This window comes from Ambystoma mexicanum, chromosome 12 (assembly GCF_040938575.1).
Source record: "Ambystoma mexicanum isolate Mex_15411 chromosome 12, UKY_AmexF1_1, whole genome shotgun sequence".
Classification (NCBI taxonomy): Eukaryota; Metazoa; Chordata; class Amphibia; order Caudata; family Ambystomatidae; genus Ambystoma; species Ambystoma mexicanum.
The window spans coordinates 1,008,320,647-1,008,348,169 of NC_090936.1; the positions used below are offsets into that span (position 1 = coordinate 1,008,320,647).

A 27,523-nucleotide genomic window follows, 5' to 3' on the forward strand; every position below is an offset into this window, starting at 1 on the left:
CGGATTATGTATGTCGGAAGAGCCTGGACCAAATTTGGAAGCATTCCTTTAGTCAACCACTGGAACCAAGTAGCCGATGCATGAGAAGAGGCCACTGGGAGACTTTTGCAGGGACAACCATTGCCCAAGACATTTACCGCATAATGAAGGCCTGCCTTTCCTTAACAGGGGAGACCTTCCACTGTGCCTTCCACCCTGATGGGTCTAGCAGGTTCATAGTCCTGTAACACCAAGGACATCCTTCTGGAGCTCTGAAGAGTAGTGGGCATGAAGCTGGTATCTAAATTTCCGCAGGGGGGGGGCTTCTGTTGCGTGGATCTCGTGCAGCCCGGTGCATCCTCCTCATAGGAAATGGGCATCAATGCTGTCTATCAAGAAGAGGAATGCCACGGGACCCTGAGGCCTTGAGTCCTCATGCCTGCAGACCCTGTGTCAGAATGTCACTTCAACATATAATCATGCCTGTGACATTCTGTTGGCCCTCCGATGTCATGGGAGTGTCGCCTGATACCTTTTCAGAATCGTTTGGTCACTCATGGAGACCAGAAATGCCAAACTGCAGGACCCCGCTGTCAAACTTCCCAAAAAGAAAAACCCTCTGCTACTGCAACTGCTGGACCTCCAACGTCACAACCTATGGTGACATCCATGAAATATTTTTGCATTTGACTTAAAAGGTACGCTTTTATAACCAAAGGTTGGCAAGACGTTAGGCTTAACTGGTCATACTATTATACAGGGAGAATTTCAATACACCCCCCCTTGTTTCATTTTTACTTGTTGTTTTGACTATAGACTAAGGAACCCATTATACAGATGAGACGTATCACCTGGAGGGACTTTACTTTAGCCGACCACCACTCCTTGACTGGCTATTGAATCTCCACACAGGAGGTAAGGCTATTCCCTGGACATCTCAATTTGTGACTGAGAAGTCTTTAACGTTAAGGCTGTATGGATAGGTATGTTGGGCCTATCCCTACTTTATTCAACTCCACATTTCTTGCTTTCTACAGTACGATATCAACACCCTGCGACAGACAAATTCATTGAGTATTGACTCCCGTCAACAATCTGACTCTAATAGACAGCTAATGCTGCTCTTCAACAGAATCCAGGTGAATAAGGACTGCTGGCCATGGGTGGTAGTAGAGCATGTATATTTCAAGATCCAATTTATTTGCAAGTGGAGAGATTCAGGACAATACTCGTTTCCTACAAGTGAGTTGTTTACTTTGTAGATCAGGTAGACTGGAAAGTTCTGGAATATTGATCGAATTTTGATCCTGAAGAACAGGGAATCCCAAAACACGTAGAGCTCCAATTTCTGATATATTCTAACTAAAATACTTATGTGTTTTTCTAAACATTCGCTTTGATAATTCATTCTGAATATACCTTGTATACTGTATGTACATTTGGACTGTTCATCAGTAGAGTGGTGTGCAGAGAACGCAAGGGTCCTTAATTCTTAGGACACACTTTTCCTACCATTTTGGACACAAAACAGTGATAGTATATGTTGTTTTGCTTACCTTTTAGAACTATGACTCAATGCATCTGTATTGATAAATACATATCTTCTTTTTATACGTATGTGCACAATCTATTGCTTTGCAAAGTTTTTGTATCTTAACTGTACTTTACACTAAGCCCCTGGTCTATGTTGACTATGTCTTACTGCTCAGACTGATTACCAATTGAGAGTTTGGTGTATTTTTTGGAAAGAATGTACAGTTCCACTAAGGTTGGCTTCTCAGAACCCTACACTTGTACTTCCATGTCATACTAGCATTAATAGTGGTCCCCGCTCTTGAGTCACAGACCTAGGGTGCTTGGAGTGGTTCTTGCTGTCCTCAGTGGATGGCTACCATTGTGCCATAGTGCTCTTGCTCTGGCCTCAGCTGTCCTAAGACTTTCAGACTGTAAGTATGTGTCACACATGGCACCTGAGACCTGCCAGCACCTACGATAGCTCAAGCAAACACACTTACCTGGACATATGGGGCAACAATGCCCTGGCCTCTGGATGGGCTTGGCACAGCTGATGTGTTGGCAGTGGATAGGGATACACCTCACAAGGTTGTCCTGCAACACAGGAAGAGAGGGAAGAGGAATAAGGTGGATGTGGGCTGAGTGGAAGGAAATTAGATCCTCAGGCCGATTTCAGAGAATAAGGCTTGAATCTTCAATCAAATCTGCAGTGACTGGGTAGAAAGTCAGAAATGGGTGACGCAGTTCAGTGGCCATTGGTTCACAGTACACAGTAAATCATCTTAGCATGGATTATTTGTCATGTTCAATAACAATGGGTGTCCCAGGTTTCAGGGCTCTTACACCAGTACATAACCAATAGCAGTACAGCCGGAAGCCTCCCGGCCCAGAATTACCAAAATGTTGCAGGGTCTGTGCCAGAAATACAATCAGGAGGAAATGGCTTGTAGTTCAAGCTGCATATTCTTGTGGAGATAGAAGATGAGACCAAAATATTGAAAGGCTCCTGGTGTACGAATCTTGCACAGGGGGCGACCATATTCCAGTGGAGGTGTGTTTCTACTACATGGAGGATAGCTCAGGGGCAACGCGCTAGCCTTGGAAACAAGATGACACAGAGCAACACAGGTTCGATCCCCGGGTCTGCGCTTAGAAACCTCTGGGTATTAAGCACGTTATAAATAAATAAACTATCATATAATGTAATGGAGCCATGGCGTGACACTTGTCAGTGGGGTATCAGGAACAATACTGGGGGTTATTAATTACAGAAGGGGTGATACATGTATGCAACCATGTTCAAGGAGGAGCCGTGTGCCATAATCAGTAAAAGTATTAAAAAAATACAAAAAAGATCTGAAGTGGACCCAGGAGTGTAATCAGTGTAAAATCAAAGACTGGACTCAAGCTGTGCACAAGTAGGGTCTGAAAGTTACAAAGGATAAAAAACGGGTCCCATTAGCAGAGTTTGTGGGTCTTTAGCTGCCTCAGTACAGATGCATCTATGTATCATGTGCTAAACCTGCAAAGAGTTTCCTATTAAACAGTGTTGAACATATTTAAAATTGAGTTGGCATAGTCTAAATCCAGGTTTTGGGGGAGACTGTCACTAAGCGATCGGCCGGATAGTAAGAATGCTCCCCACCTCCACCCGGTGTTATTTGCCATAAGGTTGTGCACTTAGCAGGTCTGTTCATGCTGCGCTTCTTCGTGTTATTAAAGGGAAGCCGGGCAGGCTGCATTAGGGCTGTTCTGTGTGTGTGTGTGTTAGAGTAATAAGACAGAAAAGACATGTCTGTAGACATACCAGGCCTGACATTCTCTGAGCAAATCTGCTTCATACCTTGGTACGGCAGGGATTGACGAGTGAGTGGTCTAATGGAAGGGTTGAGGGCGTGTGAGGGTTATGGTGTGTGTGTTTGTGTAAGAGTGATGAGACGATTTCTTTAGACATTCTGAATCTAGCATACTCTCAGCAAATCTGTTTCATAATTTGGTGGGGGTGGGTTTATGGAGTATAAAAGGTTGTGCAGGTGTGTTTGAGTGTTGTGTGTGTTTGTGTGCAGGTTGTAAGAATTATAAGACATTTCTTTAGTTTTACCAGGGTGGGCATACTCACAACAAAGAGATTCAGGACTTTGAAGCCAATTATCTATGCTCCTAGTAGTCAATGGATCAGGGAATGGGTGACCTCACACTATATCCTGTGCCATGTACCCCGACATGCTGGAAGACCAACAGGCTCCTGATTAGGGTTGTACTGTGCATCATAGTTTAATGTGTAGAGGAGCAGACGTGTACATCACTAATAGACTCCGCCCCCTCACCTCTGTCATATTGGATGAAGGACAGAAAGACAGTGTGCATGACACCAGATATCATTTCAATATCGCACAGAGTGTATGAGAGATGTTATACACTCAGACAACTGTATCAAGTGTACCCTCTTACTGAGGTGGTAGCAGGAGAGTTGCAAGAACCACTGGACATCGAGGAGATGTAAAAAAGATCTGACAGTTGCAAAGTGATGTCATAAGAGGAAGATACAATGGCGCACTGAAACAATATAAGAATACTTAAGAATAAAGATGTAACTGAAGTAATAAAGAGAAACATGTAATTGAATACGAAGAAAACATGTGCACCAAAGAAATAAGTGAGAAAAGACAAAGTGAATGTATATACGCAGAAAGGCAAGGTAGACGAGCCATATAGAAGCTTGCTGCAGTACAAAACGTAACATAGGTGATGCAGCCATGTTGAAAAGATGGACGCTGGCCCTCAATGATAGTAAGCAAAGAACTCAAAGGAGAGAGGCCAGAGCTGCAGAGCTGATAGAGGATGGAAATACAAATGCATTCATGAACACCGAATAAGTTGCCGGCCAGAGATCAAGGATGCCACAGCAAGAAGCTACTGAAGGGTAGAAGGGGAGGTAACAAGGATAAGCAACGTATGCAGGACATATTTCTCTTAGATTAAGTAAATGAGCAAACATTTGCAAGTGCCAAGTATTGGCAATAAAAAGATGCAGAAAAGCCTATGTGCGGTAGAGCAAACAAGTCTCCAGAGCCAAAGAGGAGTAATGACACCCAGCTTAATTGAATTAAATAGCACTAAATAAAAGGTTGAAATGGACAACATCATGGTCTCCTCACACATGATTGAGAACTTGAAAACAAGGCCTGTTCATTCATTAAGATCCAGATGAAGATAATGGTGTACCTACACTCCCTTAAAAGTCACAGAGAAGAGAACAGCCTGAAAGGTCAACTACAAAGAAGAGGCCTTGGCTGAAGGCTTGGCTGATGAGAGATGGTAGACTAACTGGGCAAGTGGGCAGTAGTCTGACGTTGTTCTCTGCACCTGAGTTTAGTTTTGTCTATGTGCTGCTAGTGAGCCGAGTGGCCAAGGTTGGCAGATGATGCAAACCTATCATGAGGGCTTATGCAACAATGAGCATACAATGTTGCATGAGCCAATCCTCTACTGTTATACTGTTATAATCTGTATTATATGTAGTTAGAGGAAAGTTTCAGGCTTGCCTACCAGAGAGGGGCAGCCAATAAAGTAACTAAGACTTATAGGCTGTATAAGTAGATGTGTTCCCCTAACCAATCCCTAAACCAGATAGGTTTTATTATTTACCATGTAGGATGACATCATAGCTGACGCACTTTGAGGTATAAGGCCTTTGTTAAACCAATTTGCAATGTGAGTGTGCAGACTACTAACTGCTGGTCGCCAGATTGCCCTACTTTATTGAACTGAAAATATAGTAGTACTCTGCCATATTCTTTGAGTCTGTCCAGTCATTTGGGTCCACAACTGTTGATTATGATAATCCCACTCTGCACATAGATACGCAAAAAATGCTACTGCACAAATGTGTGGCTAAATAACAAAATGTTGAATTTATATACGCCTGTAGCCAGAAACGTGTATGTGTTCATATTTAAATCTTCAGACCTAATGAAACAACAAAGCACCTTCTCAGCGAGGTTCCAGCATTCATCTTTGCCTCTCATTTTCAACTGCATAACTTATGCAAATAAAGCAGCAAGGCCGGAAAAGGACCAATAATTTGCAAGAAACAGCCTGAATGCACAGTTCTCTACTAGTGATTGTTTATGTAATTCGGCACTTTGGGGGATTTCAGCTTCAGGCATTGCGCTTCTACGAACTTTATTTTGGCCACATTTTGCCCAAATACCTTTCACAAGCCGAACTTTATTGCACTCATATTTATGACTTTTTTTTTTATTTAGGATAAACAAGGTACAGAAACATTCATTATACAGGTGAGGGGTGGCTATAGGGCAAGAGGAATTCTAATCGAAGCGTTGAGTCTGCTTGACATGCTGGAAGGTGGAGCTGACCACAGAATAGATCTTGGCCTGTGCGAGGGTAGCATTGAGTGTGGGACCAAAGCAATATACCTGGTATGAGGCCCCAATCCCCTGATCCCCACCAAGGTATGAAACAGATTTGCTGAGAGAATGCTCTGTCTGGTATATCCAAAGAAATATATCACTCTTACAAAAGCATGCATACCATAGGCCTCACACCCCAAAGCCCGCACACACACCACACCCCATCAACCTCCACCCCACCAGGGTATGAAGCAGATTTGCTTAGAGTATGTCAGGCATGGTATATCTACAGCATGGTTACACATTCCATCTGCATGCGGGTGGATCCCACACCCTGAACCTTTATGGAAGGAGCTACTGCTTGAATTGCAGTTTGGCGTTGGTAAAGTGGTGGCGCAATATTGCTCAAACCGTTCTCAATGCTATGTTCTTCAGTAAGGCGCACATCCTTTATGCTTTCTTTACTAAGACAACTCAGCACAGATAACACCATCATCAAATAGGTTTGAGTTGCATCCTAAAAATAATGAAAGGGGACCACCGATTATTCTTGCAGGGATGTGGCTAAGGGGAATTGAGATTTGTGGAATCTCACGATTAACCAGGAGCTATGGAGAGGACGACCACTTGACCCCATCAGATTTAAAATTTTGAAATCACCCATCTTGGCCATGCAAGGGCTAAAGCTAAGCGTTCAGTAACTGTATGTGTGAAGGGGGCCGGCTCTCACCCTCACGGGGCAGTGCGCCGCATCAGCATTCACAGGTTCAACAATAAGGAGGCCCACACAGCGGGACACAGGTCTCAACTCCAACTTTATTCAATACTGATCTCACTTCCCCTGTTACCCCATCACTTCCCTTCCCCTGGGTCGCACCCCCACCCTAACCCCGCCTTTCACATAACGATGTGGATGGAAACTATAATTGAACATGAAAACCTTCCCCCTTTTTAAACATTTATGGCCTCATTACGACATTGGCGGTAGCCATGTTGGTAATTATTGGCACGGCTGTCGCAGGGTTTTTTTTTTTACTGGCACCCGGCAATGGGGATGTACTGGGGCATTCCAGCCCTGGAGGGCCCAGCACTTCCCCATTGCTGGGTGCCGGTAATAATTAGGGCTCAATTGGAATGGGGAGGTTGGATGCACCGGCACCATTCGTGAATGGTGCCGGTGCATCCGACATGGTCTGCTCGTGAGTGTCGGTACGCCTGCCAGTCAGACCTGGCGGGCGGAAAGGCACCCGCGAGCAGAACTCGTAGTTTGCCGGTCTGGTAGTAACGGCGCCGGTAGCTTACTTGCACCATTAATACCAGACTGGCAAACTTGTAATGAGGCCCTTAGTCTGATACTAGCCTATCTCCTCAAAGAGTCTTAAGGGATTAGTCTTTGCCCTCATGCGGCGGCTTGCCGTTGCCAGTTCAGGGCTGTAGAAGGGGGGTCTATCTGTAGTCCACTCACCCTCGTCATCTGTGACCTCACCACCTGAGACTTCCTCATCTCCCCAGTATGGGTCATCAAATCTTCCTGGGCCCATGTAGCCACACAGTCTTCCTGTTCCTCCTCTGAGGCTTCCCAGGGTGCTACTTCACTTCGGCATTCATTTTCTGATTTTCTTCAGCGCCCTTTGTCCGAATCTCCTCATCATGGTGTTGCCCTCCGGGGGGCCCTTGCACAGCCATGTCCGTAACCTGCGGCCGAATAGGTGGCCTGCTGGGCATTTGTCCATGGTGCTGTTGGGAGTCTGGTGGTAGTTGTGTAGGAGCTGTTTCAGTGTCTGTTTAAATGGTTTGTGGGACATTTGTGCCACCTGCAGTGCTCGCTTGAGGTTCCCCATGAAGCGCTCGGCAATGCATTTGGCTTTGGGCCAGAGAGGCATAATTTTCTGGTGTTTGAAACCCATGTATTGGGCAAAATTAGCAAAGTCCAAACTAGTAAACGGTGGGCCGTTGTCGTCTGAGGTATGCCATAGGCCGTGAGTATGCGGTTCAGGACTGGAATGACCGATGTTGCCGCTGTAGATGGCACTATTTGTACCTCTGTGTACATTGAGTACTTATCGATCACGGCCAGGGCATACGTGCCATCTCGGAGGGGCCCAAAGAAGTCCCATATGCCACCGGGGACCAGGGACATCAGCAGGGGGTTTGGGTGTGGTGCTGGCGCTATGCCGCTGCAAACTGCACAATTTTTTAAGTTGTCCTCAACTTGTTTGTCTAGCCCTGGAAACCAGATTTCCTGCCTTAGTAGCTTCTTCATTGAGACCACGCCTTGGTGTCCCTCGTGGGCCAGATAGACCACTTGATGGCATAGCAACTTGGGTAGGACAATTCAGCAGCCTTTCATGACTATTTGATCCTTGGTGGTGGCGAGTTCCTCTTAAACCAACAACATTACCTTGATATCACACTGTAGCGTCTCCTCTAAGTGTTGGGCTCTGTCCTTGGCATGTCTCATTTTGCCTTGGTTGATGCATTGGGCCAGTATGGTCTGCACAGGGTCGCTGGCTGATTCTTGCTGAAGTGTCTTCCATGCTATTGGGAAAGGTTTTAGTTGGTGGATGATGTATTGCAGGTATGCATCAGCTATTGAGTGTTCTGGAATTGATGGCCCTGTGGGATGGCGAGAGAGATAGTCGGCCGGATTCTTGTCCTTGCCCGGTCTGCAGCGAATGGAAAATGTATAATCCTGGAGACAAATTCCTCATCTTTCTATTCGTGGTGGCATCCGAGCTTGGGAGTTGCCATAAATGCTGAGAAGTGCTTGGTGGTAGGTGACTACTGTAAATGCTTTTCTGTAAATGCTTTTCTGAATAGAAACAGATGGAAGTGCTCGCAGGCCCAGACGACCACCAGGCTTTCCTTTTTTACCTGCAAATATTTCTGTTCGGTGGCAGAGAGGCTGCAGCTTGCGTATGACACGACTTTCTTGATGTGTGGGGTTCTCGGATCATATAGCGCATGTTTCGCACCCAGTCCCACCGGGCTGGCGTCCACAGCTACTTCTGCATCTTTGGCAGAGCTGAAGTATGTCATATCAGAGGCCGAGGCAAGGCAAGCATGGATTTCTGCAAAAGCAGCCTGGCATTAAGCAGTCCAAATGAAGTCTTGACCAGTCTTGGACAGTTCTCTGAGTGGGGTGCTCACTGTCGCAAGGTTTTCCAGGTAGGTTGAGCAGTAGCCTGCAAGCCCCAGGAACGTCCTGAGGTCCGACATGTTTGTTGGGCGAGGTGCTTCTTGCAGTGCCTTGACCTTCTCTGGGTCTGGCCGAATGCCTTGGTCCAGAAATATGCGGCCAAAGAATTTGAGGGTTCGCCTGCCAAACTCCCACTTGTCCTTGTTAAGTGCGACAATGGCTGCTTCTAGGGCCCTGCACACCTTGTGTAGATTTTCGTTGTGCTCCTGGGTTGATTCGCCGAATACTAGGATGTTGTCGCTGTAGTTCAGACACCCTGGGATGTGTTTGATCACCTGGTGGATCTCCTCCTGCAAGATCTCTGCCGCCCAAGATATGCCAAAGTTCAGGCGCTTGTAGCCATATAGCCCCATGTGAGTCACAAACGTGGTGATGTATCTGGACTCCAAGGCTAACGCCAGCTGATGGTAACCCTTGTTGAGGTCGAGCTTCGAGAACATGGTTGCACCATTGAGGAGGTGCATGATGTCTATTATTCTCTGGGCTTGATGATATTCTCGCTGGATGGCCATGTTCGGGCAGTGCATATCTACGCACATACGGATGGAACCTTCCGCTGATTTCCTGGGAGCTGGCACAATTGGGGAGACTTGTGGGGTGGGCCCCACTGCAGTCTCGATGATGTGGAGGTCTAGCAAGTGTCTTAGTTCTTCCTCCACCTGTTTTTTCATATTTATCGGGAACTGGCTTTACTTCCGGATCAATGTGAAGTCTCACTTTGCAGTTACATAGTTTGCCCAGACCTTTGAAGAGGATTGGATATGTTTTAATGACGTCGCCCTCTGGGGCCAAGTATTTCTGGGCCTTCATGTGGTATAAAATATGAACGAGGTCCATGTGAACGTTTTGAAGCTCAAGATGCAAACGCTGGTGAGTTCTGTGGAGAGGACCTGTGTGTGATTTGCGTGCGCAGACTGTGTTAAAAGTACCCTTGAAGAAGCAGGGGTGTGTTTTAGCCGTACAGGAAATTGTCAACTTGCGAGGGCTGCAGTTTTGACGGGTGATGGAGGTGATTGTAGGCTTCTTCACTCAGAACATTAACAGTTGCATCTGTATTGATGCGAAAATCTGTCAGTATGTTGTGCACTTGAAGGGTTAGAATGGGCCTGTGTTACTTCGCTGTCTAATTTCCAAGCGCCCACACACATCCTTTCCTCCTTTGGCTGTCATTGGAGGATGAGGAATCACTCCCTGAGGGCGAGCATATCTCCACGTAGCGGGTGATCCGTCGTGGTCTGTGAGTGATTCTCCTGTTAGGGGACAGGAGCAATCTTCTGGGCGGTAGGCGGCCACTCTCCCTTTCCACCGGGCAGTATCCTCTGTGTTCGCGGCTCAATCTCCTGTCATCTAATCGGTGACTGGGATGGCGTATGCTGCCTCTTGGGGAAGCGGCCTGGGCAGTTGGTGCCGGGGCGTTCCTGTAGACAGCTCTGAAATGGTCACCACTATATTCTGCGCACTTCTGGCCGAGTCCTGGGCTGGTTGGGCTTGTTGGGTAGAGTCAGCATTAGTTTTCTGATGACCTCCTGGTCTCTGGTGTCCGATGAGATCTTCACTCACCCCAAGCTGACCACTTGCTGTGTGACTGCTGAGTTGGTGTGGGCCATTACTAAAATGTCATCGAGGGTCTGGAGCAGTTTTCTTTTGAATTCTGCCGATTCAGACCCCACGATGACTTGGGAGCGTAGTGCTTCGTCATTTGAGTATTGATGGACGGCACAGTGCAACATCGGGATGCGGAGCAGCATGGATTTATTGTCCATGGTTTCCCCTCTCTCCTGCTTAGTGGTATGAAAGATATGTCTCTCGTAGTCCATGTTGGTGTCTGGTGCAAAATAGGTATCAAGTGTGTCTCGAATTTCCTGGTATGTCGCTTTTTCCTCATCAACCGATTCGTAGAGGATGTGTCACACAGCAGCCCCCACCGCTAGGGTAAGTATGTTTTTTTTCTCCTTTCTTTATCCATGGGGCCCATCGCCCCCATGTACACCCAAAAGTCCTTCATCCATCAGACCCACCGGGGCCACAGGTTACCTGTGTCTCTGAGGTCAAATGCTTGGGGTAGCTGCCATGGGCTAACATCACCTTGGCCATGGGGAAAAGTCTCTGACAGTGTGGCAGGCACGGTGGCCTGGGATGCCTTCCTCCGACATTCTTTTTTTTCTCTCTCCTCAGTGTGCTTCTCCCTGCAGTCTGGAGCATTATGCTGTGCTAGCAGCACGTGTGGGTGTGCTGCACCCAGTTATTCCTGGAGGGAGGGATTTACTTTGGGCTCTCTCGCCACTTCCCGAGGCGCGTGGCCATCCGGGAGCCTCACAGGCCGAGGAGCTGCTTCATGCATGTTTTTTGGGCCTTTCTGCCTGTATTTGTGGTGCGTGGCCACTGTGGGTGAGGGGGCCTCACAGGCCACGATATATTTTAGGATCACCGCCGCAGCCTGGGCTGAGGATGTGCTGTGTCAACCACTTACCTTTGCGGCCACTGTAGGAGGCGTATTCACCACTGCTTCTTTGGGTCTGTATGAGCTGGAGAAGCGGGCTACACCTCCCTCTCCGAGCAGAGGAATGTGGCCAGGGAGGACCACGCCGGGTCCGTCTTCTTCCTTGCCAATGTCAAGGGGGGAGCAGCTCTCACCCTCATGCGGGAAGACGCTGCATCAGCATTCACAGCTTCAACAATAAGGAGGTCCACACAGCAGCACCGGTCTCAACTCCAACTTTATTGAATACTGATCTCACTTCCCCCGTTCCCCAGTCACTTTCCTTCCCCTGGGTCCCACCCCCGCCTCCCACATAATGATGTTGTTGGAAACTATAACTGAACATGACAGTATGAAGCCTTCTTAACAAGATCTGACCTTCCAAAAAAATAATCACTAGATGCCATCCCTCCAAGCAGCCAAGTAGCCCAGTGGCACGCATGACACCTCAAGTCAGTCCTCGTTTCTGCCATTGCATGCTGGGACTTGGCTGCAGTTCTCATGCATGACACAGAACAACTTTAACTATAAGGCTTTTCATTGTTCAGGATCAGGATTTTTTCTATGTCTATTTTTGAGATTTTATTCAGTCGACGATGCAACAGTGTTTCCCAATTGAAAAAGCCACCAGTGCTGAGGAGGCATGAACATGGGATGATGGGACTTTTCTCAAGAAATTAGGTGGTTAGCTGAGAGCAGGTCATGCAGTAGGTTCAGCGCAGAGGGGGCAGCACATTCTAAGACTTTACTCTGAAATATTGTGATTGGAGGACTGCGAAAGTGGAAGCTTTAGGTTTCGCTGGTAATTACCCCTTTTCCTTGCAGGCCACTTTCATCGGATTCTATTTCACCAAACAGATTTTAACAAAATCTACAGCAAATATGTAGCTGGGGTATGGGTTTAGATATTTAGAAAGGCGGGCTTTGTGGGGGGTGGAAGAGGGGTGCAGGGGTTCTCCCCCCGCATACATTTGTGGTAAAATGCGGTAACAGAAAATCAGTGAAATGGGATTCGATTAAAATCGCTGCATGGAAATGACATAGACCTGTTTAACTGTGAGCACGTGGTGTATATAAATCAGAGACAACATGATAGCACAAACGATTGATAGCCAACAAGCAACAGAAGGAGAACATGGCAACTTGGCACCCAGAGGCCTTTCTGCCAAATGAAGGCAAAACAGCGTACTGAGGTGTAAATGGAAACGGCAACACATCAATCAATTGCTCAAAACGAATGTGCTAAGAAACACCTACCACCTCTAAAGAAGGCTTTGTGTGAGCAGATGGGAAGATTCTGCTAAAATATATTACGGATAATTTCTAGACGTTGTAATTAAAAAGCAATACACTTAAAATCCTAAATATGGGCTATATCAGAAGGCAGCTTTGTTGCCATGGTAATTCAGTCTCCAATACCTCATATATATTAGGGTGCCTCAGTTACAAAGCTTGAAGTTGGACCTTGAGGTCAAGCTGGCAGTCAGACAAAACGGAGCTTTTGCTAGACTCAACCACTCTTTCTCAATACCCTGATGAGGCTTGACGACGCACAAAAGAATACTGACCAATCAGGTGAAACGTGTTTTGACCAACCAAAAGATTTAATTGAAACATTTTAGTAAATATAGGGAGCCCTAGTCAGCATCCCAGTATTATCAGGAGCCATGCAGTATCCCAGATGGGCATTAGTAATGAAATGTTATTTGCCCTGGGAACTCACGCGTATCATACAACGTGCAACACCTGCGAGAATACATTTGTACCCTTCAACATTCAGCACCTGTAAGAATCCAATCATACCCTACAACATGCAACACCTGCGTTTATCTAATCATATCCTACAACATGCAATATCCGCAACACCTGCAAGAATCCAATCACACCCCACAGCATGCAACACTTGAGCGAATAAGATCATACCCTACAGCATGCAACACCTGCGAGAATTGAATAATGCACTACAACATGCACCACCTGCAAGAATCCAGTCATTATCTACAACATGCAATGCCTGTGAGATTTCAATTATACCATACAACATGTAATACCAGCACAAATCCAATCATACCCAACAACATGCAACACCTGCGTTTATCTAATCATACCCTACAACATGCAACACCTGCGTTTATCTAATCATACCCTACAACATGCAATAGCTGGGAGAATCCAATCCTACCCTACAGCATGCAACACCTGTGAGAACACAATCATCTCCTACAGCTTGCAACACCTGTGAGAATACAATCATACCCTAAAACATGCAACAGCTGTGAGAATACAATCATACCCTACAGCAGGCAACGCCTGCGAGAATAAGATCAAACCCTACAGCAAGCAACGCTTGCGAGAATTCAATAATACCCTACAACATGCAAAACCTATGAGATTTCAATCATACCCTACACCATGCAGCAACTGCGAGAATAAGATCAGACTCTACAGCATGCAACACCTGCGAGAATCCAATCATAGCCAACAACATGCAACACCTTGAAAATACAGGAAGCAGGATTTGAAACCTTGTTGTCTTGTATTCAAGACAGAAGGGTGGCCGGTGAGCTATCCTGGCAGCTCTGTGAAAGCAGTGTGTTTATAACTGTAATGATTATGCACCATTGCCACCTTGTGGCCGAATGTAGAATTGACTGCATTGCAAACTGCAATGCTGGGAAATCCGGAAAACGCTGGTTTCAGGTTGAGCACTGAGCTCTGTGCTTTTATTACAACGGTTTGATTCCGAGACAAGCGCTTCACCTGCTAAACTCCCAGCTAGCCCTTTTCTCCTCTTACCCCATCTGACTGTTAACAGCCCAAGAAGTATTGCATGATTTATTACAATAATTGTGATTTGTTTGATTGCAACAAATTACTGGATTAACATGAAATTGTTTAGAACATTTTGAACTGAGAGATTGCCCTACATATGCAGGCAATTAAGCAATAAAAGAACATTTCTGTGTTTACACCTGGGAAAACTGTTGTCCGCGATTTTTTGAAAAGGGCAAATTGGAAAATACTGCTAAACACAGATTCTGACTTTTTTTTAAAACACTGGAAAAGCACCCCTTAATCATACCCTACAGCATGCAACACCTGCGAGAAACCAATCCTACCCTACAATGTGCAACACCTGCCAGAATACAATCATACCCTACAGCACGCAACAACTGCGAGAATAATATATACCCTACAGTATGCAATGCCTGCAAGAATCAAATACCATACAACATGCAATGCCTGCGAGAATCCAATCCTACGCTACAATATGCAACACCTGTGAGAATACAATCATACCCTACAGCATGCAACACCTGCAGGAATCCAATCATAACCTACAGCATGCAACACCTGCGAGAATCCAATCATACCATAGAACATGCAACACCTGCGCGAATCCAATCATAACCTACAACATGCAATACCTGTGAGAAACCAATCCTACACTACAACACGCAACACCTGCAAGAATCCTACCCTACCCTACAACATGCAACACCTGCGAGAATAAGATCATACCATACAGCATGCAACACCTGCAGGAATCCTACCCTACCCTACAGCATGCAATACCTGCAGGAATCCTACCCTACCCTACAGCATGCAACACCTGCAGGAATCCTACCCTACCCTACAGCATGCAACACCTGCGAGAATAAGATCATACCATACAGCATGCAACACCTGCAGGAATCCTACCCTACCCTACAGCATGCAATACCTGCAGGAATCCTACCCTACCCTACAGCATGCAACACCTGCAGGAATCCTACCCTACCCTACAGCATGCAACACCTGCAGGAATAAGATCATACCATACAGCATGCAACACCTGCAGGAATAAGATCATACCATACAGCATGCAACACCTGCGAGAATAAGATCATACCATACAGCATGCAACACCTGCAGGAATAAGATCATACCATACAGCATGCAACACCTGCAGGAATAAGATCATACCATACAGCATGCAACACCTGCAGGAATAAGATCATACCATACAGCATGCAACACCTGCAGGAATAAGATCATACCATACAGCATGCAACACCTGCAGGAATAAGATCATACCATACAGCATGCAACACCTGCAGGAATAAGATCATACCATACAGCATGCAACACCTGCAGGAATAAGATCATACCATACAGCATGCAACACCTGCGAGAATAAGATCATACCATACAGCATGCAACACCTGCAGGAATCCTACCCTACCCTACAGCATGCAACACCTGCAGGAATAAGATCATACCATACAGCATGCAACACCTGCGAGAATAAGATCATACCATACAGCATGCAACACCTGCAGGAATCCTACCCTACCCTACAGCATGCAACACCTGCAGGAATAAGATCATACCATACAGCATGCAACACCTGCGAGAATAAGATCATACCATACAGCATGCAACACCTGCAGGAATAAGATCATACCATACAGCATGCAACACCTGCGAGAATAAGATCATACCATACAGCATGCAACACCTGCAGGAATCCAATCATAACCTACAGCATGCAATACCTGTGAGAATGCAATCCTACACTACAACACGCAACACCTGCAAGAATCCTACCCTACCCTACAACATGCAACACCTGCGAGAATTCAATTATACCCTACAGCATGCAATACCTGTGAGAATCCAATCATACCATAGAACATGCAACACCTGTGAGAATAAGATCATACCCTACAGCATGAAACACCTGCGAGAATAAGATCATACCCTACAGCATGAAACACCTGTGGGAATGCAATCATACACTACAGCATGCAATACCTGTGAGAATGCAATCATGCCCTACAACATACAATACCCGTGAGAATCCAATCATACCATAGAACATGCAACACCTGTGCGAATACAATCATACCCTACAGCATGAAACACCTGCGAGAATAAGATCATACCCTACAGCATGCAACACCTGTGCGAATACAATCATACCCTACAGCATGAAACACCTGCGAGAATAAGATCATACCCTACAGCATGAAACACCTGTGAGAATAAGATCATACCCTACAGCATGCAACACCTGTGCGAATACAATCATACCCTACAGCATGAAACACCTGCGAGAATAAGATCATACCCTACAGCATGAAACACCTGTGAGAATAAGATCATACCCTACAGCATGAAACACCTGCGAGAATAAGATCATACTCTACAGCATGAAACACCTGTGGGAATGCAATCATACACTACAACATACAATACCTGTGAGAATGCAATCATACACTACAACATACAATACCTGTGAGAATGCAACCATACACTACAGCATGCAAAACCTGTGAGAATGCAACCATACACTACAGCATGCAAAACCTGCGAAAATGCAATCATGACCCACAACATGCAATACAGCCTTTAAGTTCAATTAAAAAACAATAATGAGTTGGGTAACAGACAGCTGGCATGACCAACTCATCAGGCATTGCGCGAAAGCGACATTTTTCCTAGGCACTGCTGTTCTTGCCGCTAACGCATTCCATGCAAAGCACTCACCAGGCAGGAGCAGTTGGTGCAGGGGTTAGTTCTGGCCAGAAAGTAGTCTCCATGTTTGTAATGTTCCCCTTCGTATTCACAGCCTGAGGGGGACAAGAGTAAAGCAAATAAGAAAGAAAACCCACAATTGCATCTCTGTGGAAGGCCTCAGCGAGCGAGTGCTTTTCATCAGAAAGGGGGAGGGCTCGTCTTCATGGGTCACATGCCCCAAGACAAGTGTAAGAGTCTTCCCCGCATGCTAGGATGGCATTCGCTTATGGCTTAAAATCCACAAGTAAATGCTCCGTTCCAGGTATATGATGCCTTTAACCCCCAACTCCCTCTGAACCCAACACCCCTAGCCCCCCTACCCCTCTGAACCCAAAAGCCCTCAGCCCCCCTACCCCTCTGAAACCAACACCCCCCAGGCCCCCTACTTACACTTTGGACACATTTTAGCGCTGGGAGACTACTACAGTGGTAATGGGTGCAGTAAAAAGCTATTATATTACACAGACTCATTATTTTGGTTGCACTGGTGGGACATTGGGCAATGAGAAAGTTCTGCAATTTCATTTTCTTTGCACAACCTTTAAGTATGTTGAATTGGGAAGTCCCAGTGAGGAACACTGAGCTTTCCTAAAAGTTTAGAACTTGTACCCATGTGAGCTAGGATCTTTTCCTTTGCATTCAGCAAAACCTAGCCACATTCTAGTGGACTCATCCAACTCTTTGAGCAAGGGTCGCATTTTGGTGGGCATTACCTGGCCGGCAGATGGGACAACATTCTCCGTGTGGGGTGTATTGGTCCAAGCAGCTGAGTTCAGGGCATCCAACCCTCTCGCAGTGGACCGTGCCACTCTATGAAAGGCAAAACAAGGAATGAATGGGACAGAGATCTTCAGAACATGCAAACCTCTCAAGAGAGACAAAGCGATCTACAGCAATCGTGACAGAGGGAGAGAAAGAGAGCAAAAGAAATAGATCAAGAAAAGAATGTATGAATGAGGGCGCAGAGGGCAGGAATACAGAGAAAAAATAGGAGGGAGCAGAGAGCAAAATAGAGTTCAAGAAAGGTGCAGAAAATAAAGAGAGCGAGCAAATTAAAAATGCTATATAGCCTAATATCGGTAGATAAACAGAAACAATCTGGAAAGTGAGGGGGTCAAAAGGAATGGGGGGAGTAACTTCATGCCCTGCTGCTAACTGCCTCAGTTCTCTGTGCCCCTTTCACAGTCGTTCTGCAGCTTCACTGTTACCCTCGCCCTTTATTTCCAGGCCCTGGCTGCCCTTCCACTTTCTGCATTCTTTGGCCAAAAAATTCACTATTTGGGGTGGGTTGTGTGAGGGGTCAGGAATGTGAGGCTCACAACTGTGTTTAGTTTTCAAAAAAGGTTTGATATTTTATTTTAAAGAAAAACAGTGAATAAACCCTATCTAAACCTCCTCTTCCAGGGGATTCCCTACCTGGTCTTGGATCTAAGGTAAAACCTTGTAGCATACACAAAGCAAACCCTCACACTAAACAACAAAATATACAAAGTAACATATGAACAACACAAATAAGAGATTGCCAAATAACCAGTGGCTTGCATGTCTTCTGTTTGACCTGGGCAGATCTTGCTACCCCAGGAATGTCCCAAAGTCAATTTCTTCCAAGGAACAGAAAGTCTTAAATCCGTCTTTATAAAGTTCCAAAGAAATAAAAGTTCACTCAAACAAAAATCCATTGGTAACAGTTTTTTCTTGGCTTCATGAAAAGATTGCCTTTCCAAGTTCCACAAAGAAAACAACAGCAGCAATGGTATTCCTGGATAACCTCCTTCCATGAAAGAATGGATAAAGTCTAGGACAAAACTACCACTTCTGCTTAACAACAACTCTTCCTCTGGTACTTCTGCAGCATCTTGCATATACTTTGTCAGGATGCTTCTTAGGGTTTGCTAACAACTCCCTTCTGACAATGATACTGTGGGAGCAAGCTCCTTTGTCCCACAGTCTGCTTCTGCTTCTACTTCTGCTTCTACTACATTCAAATAATGTTCTGACACATGTATAAACAACCACAGTACTACTCCTTCTGCTGCTACTTGGTATTTTAGGCAACTTCAACAAGACACTTCAACCTCTACAGATTGGCAAGTCACCCTTTTCTCTTGTATAGTAAGAATGGGTAGCCGCTTTGCCTTTCCTTTCTGTCTTGCAGCTACCACTAAATTAGGCTGCTTCTCTCTCTTGACTTGAACAGTCTCAGCTCTACAGATTTATACATTATTTCTTTTAACAAGCACCCAGCTCCCTTCCCCAGCTGCATGTACACATTCTTGTCTCCAGTAGTTAACGCCAAAGCTATATTGCCACTCTTCCAGCCTTGGATAACCTGGTCACCCTTATATCAGAGGTATATGGGTTTACAACAGCTTCAACAACTTTCCAACAATGGTGTTCAGTTCTTAATTTGGCTGGTTTGCCCTTGAAAGGGTGTTGTCTAATGGCTTGGGTAATGTGGGTTCTTCTACTAACTTCAGCAACTTCTACAACTGCTAAATAATTGTGTAAGATGTTAAAAGAATAAAGCTTCTCTGTAGAAACTAATTTAGGTACACACAATTTCGTTTTGATGACAGGCTTCCACTAAAAGGTTTGCTTTCCCTCTTTTCCAGGTAGCATTCAACTTCAATAGAAATTGGGTAACCCAGTTTCATCCGTGTGACCTCTCTTTCATGTTAGATAAACTTCTTGTAACAATGCAGGAAAGTCAGCTTCTACTTAATAAAGTTTACCAGCAACGTTCTGCTCCATAATAGGAGACACGTGACAATACGACAACACTTTAGATCTAACAGTGGGAAAAGGCAAGTCTTTCTCTTCACGCAGGCATTTTAACTTCGCTGGGAGCAACAATTAAGCTGGATACGGTTACTGGCAAGGTATTCCTGATGATTTGGAGTACGTAGCTTCATTCACTGACTCCACAATCACAGTGGTTGCAGGCTGCTTCTACTTCCCAACTTAATTTCTTCTGCTGCTACTGCTACAGGCAATCTTGGGTCCCACAACCCTCTGCTGCATGGGTGTTTCCGATCTGGCCTTGATAATTGACAGTCTTCCTTTCTCCAGCTTCCCACAGCTTGCCTCTGCATATGGACCTCGGGTAGGTGCACAACTTCAGCTCTGCATTCACAGCAATTAGGCACACCTGGAAATACTGCCAGGTTCTTCTAGTCTCTTTCAATGCAGCCACGGCCAAAAAGGATTTGTGAGCAAAGGGCCAACTCAGAGACTGCAGGAGAAATCTGCTCTTCCTATGCTCTGGCATCCCTTCTGGGGTCACACTTCCTAGTGAACTGCCAGCCTCGTGTTCTGCTTCTTCTTCTGCTGCTACTGCCAACCTTCCATCTCATGCTGTACCGTCAGGTTACTCGGTCTTAAGACAGGACAGATTAGCTAAAACGGGAGGTGGGGTCGCACTAATTTTTAAAGACACCCTAGCCTTAAGACAGACTCCCACCACCGGGGAAGACACCACTGACATCCTCTCAGCCAAACTTACCCTCTCCCCTAAAGACACAGTAAACATGCATGTCATATATAGACCTCCAGGCCCTGTCAATAACTTCACAGGCATAGTCAACCATCTCCTTGGAAAAAACATCAAACTAACTTCCAAAACACTGCTTCTAGGAGACCTAAACCTTGGATACAATGACAAACTTGACAAAGCAGCTACCACTCTCGCCAGAAACCTCACAGATCTAGGATTCACACAGATAGTTAGTGCCCCGACCCATAATAAAGGCTGTATCTTAGATTGGGTGGCAGATCACAATTGTGGCTCCACCCTCAACTCTAACACAGCCCTTCCATGGTCTGATCACAACTGCCTTCAATTCTGCATCCCCATATCCTTATACTCCAAACCACTAATACCCGCACCGGCCAAGCTAGCCAGAAGTGCCAAAAAACTTACAGCAGACAATATACGTCCCTTTCTCAACAACCCCTGCCTAGCACCTCCTTTCTCCTCTGACCCCAACATTCTAGCAGAGATCTTCAAAGACACCCTCACCCATGCCATCAACGCCGCAGCTCCTCTTGAAAACAAAAAAGAAAAAAAATCGTTTCACTCCAACTCATGGTTCACAGAGGACTTATTAAATCTACGCCAATGCAAGCGGCAAGCCTTCAAAATATGGCAGGCCAATCCCTGTGATGCCACCAAAGTAGACTATCTTTGTATTTCTAAAAAATACAAAAGTGCCATATTTAAGGCAAAGTCAGAAACCTACAATAAACGCATCATGGAAGCCAACTCCCACTCAAAAGAGCTTTTTACCATCTTTAAAGAGCTCACCGTCCCCCCAATCTGTACAGATGAGATTGTTAAGGATGAAGCCTGGTGCAATAGCATCCAAACAGCGATGTTAAATAAAATAGACGTTCTTCAAAACAAAATAGCAGAACACTTCAAGGCTCTGCACCCCCAACAGACCCTCTCCGTCAATACCTCTAAAGACAAGCACACCTCCAAATTTAATTTCTCTCCAATCACCGAATCAGATGCTCTCCACATCCTCAAACAGCTCAAACCATCTCAATGCAAAGGCGATATATGCCCCCCCAACATCATTAAAGAGTGTGCGGCACCCCTCACACCGATCATCACAGCATTCATTAACGCCTCATTCAAGACGGGCAAAGTCCCTGACAGCCTTAAAGAGGCATGGGTGCGCCCGCTCTTAAAGAAACCAACCCTGGACCCTGCCCAACCTAACAACTACTGGCCCATTACAACGGTTCCTTTTCTTCTAAAAATCTTAGAAAAAGCTGCACACATGCAGATACAGTCCTACCTGGAAAACAACTCTATCTTAGGTAAAAGGCAGTCCGGATTCCGCAAAGGTCATGGCACTGAAACCGATTTACTAGATCTAAAGAACCAAATTACCCTAATTCTAGATAAAGGCAAGCCGGCCCTTCTGCTGCTCCTAGACCTCTCAGCGGCATTTGATTTAGTCGATCATGCCATCCTCACGAACCATCTCACTCAGGCCGCACATTTTTCCGAACAAGCCACAAACTGGATCACCTCCTTCCTCGAAGGCAGAGTAATGAAAGTGTTTTCCAATATAGCTAACGCAGAGCCTACCACCATCAGGTATGGAGTCCCTCAGGGCTCATGTACGGCTCCTACCCTCTATAATCTTTTTACCAAACCTCTCTTCGATAAACTGGACGCACTTGGGATCACATACACCAACTACGCTGACGATACCCAAGTGCTCCTCCCGCTCACAGGACTCTACCATCAAGACGCAGCCACCCTCCAGAATATATACGCCACCATCCAAGCATGGATGGCCACGAACGGCCTATGTCTTAACGGAGATAAGACCGAAATTCTCATCCTTGGTCAAAAATCCACTCTCACGAACCTCGACCCACTCTACACCAACTTCTGCATAGACAATTCTGTCATCCCAGTTCTACCATCTGTTAAAACACTAGGAGTCCACATTGACGCCTCACTCTCCATGGACAAGCAAGTCAACTCCATTGTTTCTGCCTCCGCCTGAGCACTAAGCTCATTAATGCCATCAAACCTTTCCTAACCAAAGATAACTGCCTTTCTATTGCCAGAGCCACCATTGGAGCCAAACTAGATTATTGTAATGCGCTATTGGCTGGCACCTCCAACTCCAATCTCAATAAACTCCAAACAACACAGAATAATGCACTAAGAGCAGCTCTCAATATACCAAAAAGGGACCACATCGTACAGGCCAGAAAGGCAGCACACTGGCTACCTGTCAAAGAGAGCATTACATTCAAAATGCTTACCACTGCACACAAATATATCAACCTGTCTGCACCCTCATACCTGTCTGATACGCTAGCCAGATTTCACTCCACCAGACCAACTAGGCAATGCCACACCAACCAACTTAGGGTCCCACGCATCAAACGAGTTAGAGCAGGTGGAATAAGTTTCCCCTACATTGCCCCTAAGCTATGGAACGCACTACCTAGCACGCTCAGAGCAGAAACCTCTCTCACTGCCTTCCGAAAAAAATTGAAAACCACCTTGTTTAACTAATTCCTCTTCCTTTGTGTCGTTTACTCTTTTCTCCTCCTCTCCTGTAGCTACTACTCTTCTCTTGCAACTAAGTAATGACTTCACTGTATGTACAACATGTCATTTTCATATCTGTAACAAGCACCACGATGCCCTCCGGGCTGCCTGTGCGCTCAACAAATGTGAATAAATAAATAAATAAATAAATAAATAAATAAATGCTCCAGGTTCTTTCTACTGCTCCTTCCTGCTGCAGCCTGTTCTGCCCCTCAGGTGGGTTCATTGGCTTCAGGTACAGGCCCTTAGGACTAATTGCCTGACCTTGCCAAAAGCTATTAGGCCTGCCTGTCCTTGGCTCCTACATGCCTCTCCATACCCTTCTTCGTCACAGTCCCTGAGGGATCCTGGGACATGTAGTCTACCTTAGAGAAATTCAGTGTTCCTACTTCTTTAAAAGGTGTAAGTATGTTTTTTTCTTTCTTTATGTTATTGGAAGAGGAATTATAGGGTTTAACCTTTTTAGATACCAAGAGGACATGAAGAGTCAAATGTCCGTAGTTCCTTTTTGTATACCTTTGTCATTGGGGAGGATATGCGATTTTAGGGGTAAAAAAGAATGGGTCAGGAGGTGTGGCAACTTTAGACATTTTAAATGCAGGTTTTACTACCTATTGTTTTCCCATAGACTGAATTTTATCAGAATGCTAAGATGCTATAACCTCTTTCGGAATAATTTTACAATCATCTGAGGAATAGAACCATATCTCACCCTGTGAAATCACCCCACTACCCTGGGCCTTTTCTCTACCCAGGGGATCCGGAAGCATCTGCCCTCTCTTGGCTACCTGGCAGCAGACTTTAGGGTGGGTTTTAGTGGGGCATCCGCAGGATTCTCCAAAGTTGTATCCGCTTTTCCTTTTTTGGCAGGTGTCCTTTCTAGGGGGACACTCCACTGAACTACCGGCTTTTAAAATATATTCTTCTGGGGAACACCCCCATGAACCCAGTGCTATTAATGTTGTGAATCACTCACCATGACATGAAAAATCCAACAGCCCCCATACCTCTACCACAGGAGTCTGCCACCTTTGACTCTGCAGATGTTTTGTACTACAATTCCCAGGATCCCTCACCATTGAAGATGTTGACTAGAGCTGATAGGAGTTCTAGCCAAAAACATCTGGAAAGTCAAATGTACCCCTATCACATTGCATTTCATGGGGGCTGTAGTAACATGATCGGCAATATCGCACCCACAGAAACATGACCCACTCTCCATTGCAACTGCTTGAAATCTGTACCTCTGTTCCTACTGGGTATTCCTGTCACTGATAGCTCATGTGCATCTCTATCTCTCTCTTAACTTAGTGCAGAAAACAATTGAGTCATGAGTAACAGTTCTAGGAGTTGAGTGTGGGCCAGAGTACGTGAAAGCAACCTCATGCAACCCTATATCCCATTTGCTAGGACACAAAGGCTTCCTCACTCTGCACATCGGAATTGCCTCAAAAAGAGTCCTATCTAAAGGCCTTCTTTCATTGCTTCAAAATGACCTTAGGCAAAAGGCATTTTTGTCTTAAGAATATCAATACAACCATTTGCTTCGCTTCATTTTCATAAAGTAAAAAGTGATCAAGCCAAGATCATGTTATTAGTAAGAAAGAATTGAACACATTGTGGAAAAAGAGTGAATAGCTCTCTAGCTTTTTTATGGTAGAAGTAAATATGTACCTGGACATTCATTATCAAAATTAAAAAATATGATTACCTTCAATAGTTGAGCTAGGCAGATGACCTGATCATAATGGTCCATATGCCTATAGGGCTGCAATGGTCACTTTACCCAGTATTAGCTCATTCCATTAAAAATAAAATTGTGATTTTTAACTCTTAAAGGAAAGGAAGTCACACGATTTAGATGGAAATTAGGTAGTGACTTAGTAGTAGTGGTCCACAAGTATATATACTTGTGAACCAACTTTTGCGACCAGAACAACATTGCCAGTTCTTGTACCAGGCAGGTTACGAAGACACACAAGGGCGTTAATTTCAAACAGAAGATCTTATCGATGGCACTCCAACACTTGGAAACTGAATTGGATGATCTACAAAAATAATTTGAAAGAATCGGGTCGTACTATTGAAGAACAGTGTTGAACCTCCTGCAGTCTTTCCCTATGGTCATGATTCAGATTGAATTTGGTTTGTTTTTTACTGCGAACCATGCTGAAATCAGAAGGGTCTGTTTCAGAGATGGATGGTATTTAATTTGCATAAGCAATGTTTAGCATTTAAAACTCTACATGAACAGTTTCATTATATAATATGTGTGCAATGGGATGAGATCAGAGTATTAACAGAAGTAGATTAGCCGGTGTATGTGAAAGAAATATAGAAAAAGCTGTCATCTTGTTTTGGAATAACAATTTTAGACAGTGAAGGAAGCAGAAATTAGCAAAGGAATTTCTCCTATTTCCTCCTAAATATAATTCAGTTATGTTGTATATTAACATGTTTCTAGATACATTCTGGGGATATTTATGAGTTTTCATTTCAATTTGATAGTAATTTCAGAAGTGACTGGACTGAGGGAAAAAAATCACCCCGTCAAAGAGGATTTATTGTTTTTATAAAGACTAATGCAATTTGGAAAATGTAAAGCATTGGGTCCCGAATGCACTGTATTATCTGAGAGAAGAAAGAATGTTTTAGGGAATTGGTTTACAATATAAACAAAAATGTCTTCATGCCATTTGTAGGAACGGTTTATGAGTGGTCGCCAAGTATCCTTACCTCTTGCAATAACTAGGTTCGTATGGGTAATTTTAAATGATTCTAAATTGATCATTGATTGGAATTGGAATTATTTTATTGAATGTGTTTGGTTATTAGTATTCATGAGTATATTATGTCCGTAATAGGTTTTTTATGAAAACTGTGCACAAGGACACAGAATTTTTAAATTGGTAAATTACAAAAAGAACATCAATTATGTGTCTTGAATCGGTTGAGGACACCCAATTCCGGAGGTCTTAGGAGACAATTCCTTTTTCCTATGAGCGAGTTTTCACCAGATGGTTTGACGCACTGGAACAAGTACTTTTGGGGTAAAGAAGTCTGAACATACTCACGACTTCCTGTTTAACCCCAGAGCCTGTTAAAAGAAGTTACTCATCCAAGCACAAAACAGGATGGTCCTGTGTGGGAAAGACTTGTCCCTTCTCCCCCTCAGCCAATTCCTCCTCTTGTCACTGGCTGTTAAACACATGACCCTATTCTCCTGATCAATTGCAAAAGACTGTCACTGCAAGGTAAAAATAATGTCTACCTTCTTCTTGGCCAATGCCAAAACCTGTCCCTTAAAAGAAAATGGTCTCCTCCTCTTCTCCTCATCCAATTGCAACACAGGATGATACTGGGAGGCCCATTCCATGATTCTCCTCCTCATCATATTCCTACTTCTGTCCATACCTTTGGGAAATCTGAAACTGTTCCACATCCAATAAAAAAGCCTTGAAATGGAAGTTATAGGAATGTTCCCCTTTCATGTGGCCACAGCCTCTTCCCCTTCTACATACCCAACCTCGCACCATGCAGATAAAGAGAGGGTAATTACGGTCATTTCTCCACTTTATGCATTCTCTACACCTGTCACTGACTGGTGAAAGCCAAACCCCCTTGTCATCACTGTGACGATCCTCCAGATGTTGTCACTTCTCCCAAGGGGCAATTGCTTTCATATCAGGCAGGGGTGGTCAGGCAGATAACTGATAGTCCGCCTAGCAGTGGTAAAATGAGGGAGGACCTTATAGGGAAGGACTCTCCTTATAGCGATAAGGCTGTTAATATGGAGAAGAGTGAAGAAAAGAGAATTGGTTGGAAGGCACTACCAACAATAGTTAGAGTTTACTATAGGTAAATTTGCCCAAAGGGTCTTAGGAACTCTGTATCATTCAAGTATATAATATTTCAGGTGCAGCAGGGAGAAGCTCGAGGCCACTCGAGATTCAAAATACTGAAGAACAAGACATGCACCGACCGTTGCCGGCCGGTAACCCTGTGCTGCACTCCTCGCGGGAACTAGTCCCAAGTAGTAATTCTGCCTTGCAGAGACTAAAGACTCCCTCGCGGGAATATTTGTTCGACAAGGCTCAGTTTTCACCAGTCTTCAGAATGGTGTGATTGGCTTGATCTAATGTTCAAACAGTCAACCGGGTACATTCGGCCCTGTCTAGCTGTGAGTCTCCAACCAAGAATGAATCCGGCTGAGAACAAACAGGTGTAAGGCAGACTCGATTGTTATTACATCATATCGCCAGCAGATTTGATAAACAGATTTAATTTACACCAAACCAATACCTTAGATGTGTGTAAAATAACTAATTTAATTC

The 27,523-nt window shown here is 44.9% G+C and overlaps 1 protein-coding gene across 1 annotated transcript in view; it reads right to left on the reverse strand.

The window, feature by feature from the left end:
- Positions 1 to 27,523, reverse strand: part of KCP (kielin cysteine rich BMP regulator) — an 823,409-nt gene that overhangs the window by 385,564 nt on the left and 410,322 nt on the right. Inside the window, exons 14-16 of the mRNA XM_069629543.1 lie at positions 17,821 to 17,917; positions 17,078 to 17,160; positions 1,995 to 2,088 (exon numbers count right to left, since the gene is read on the reverse strand). Coding sequence (XP_069485644.1) covers positions 1,995 to 2,088; positions 17,078 to 17,160; positions 17,821 to 17,917 — 274 coding nt within the window. The remainder of the gene's footprint in view (positions 1 to 1,994; positions 2,089 to 17,077; positions 17,161 to 17,820; positions 17,918 to 27,523) is intronic.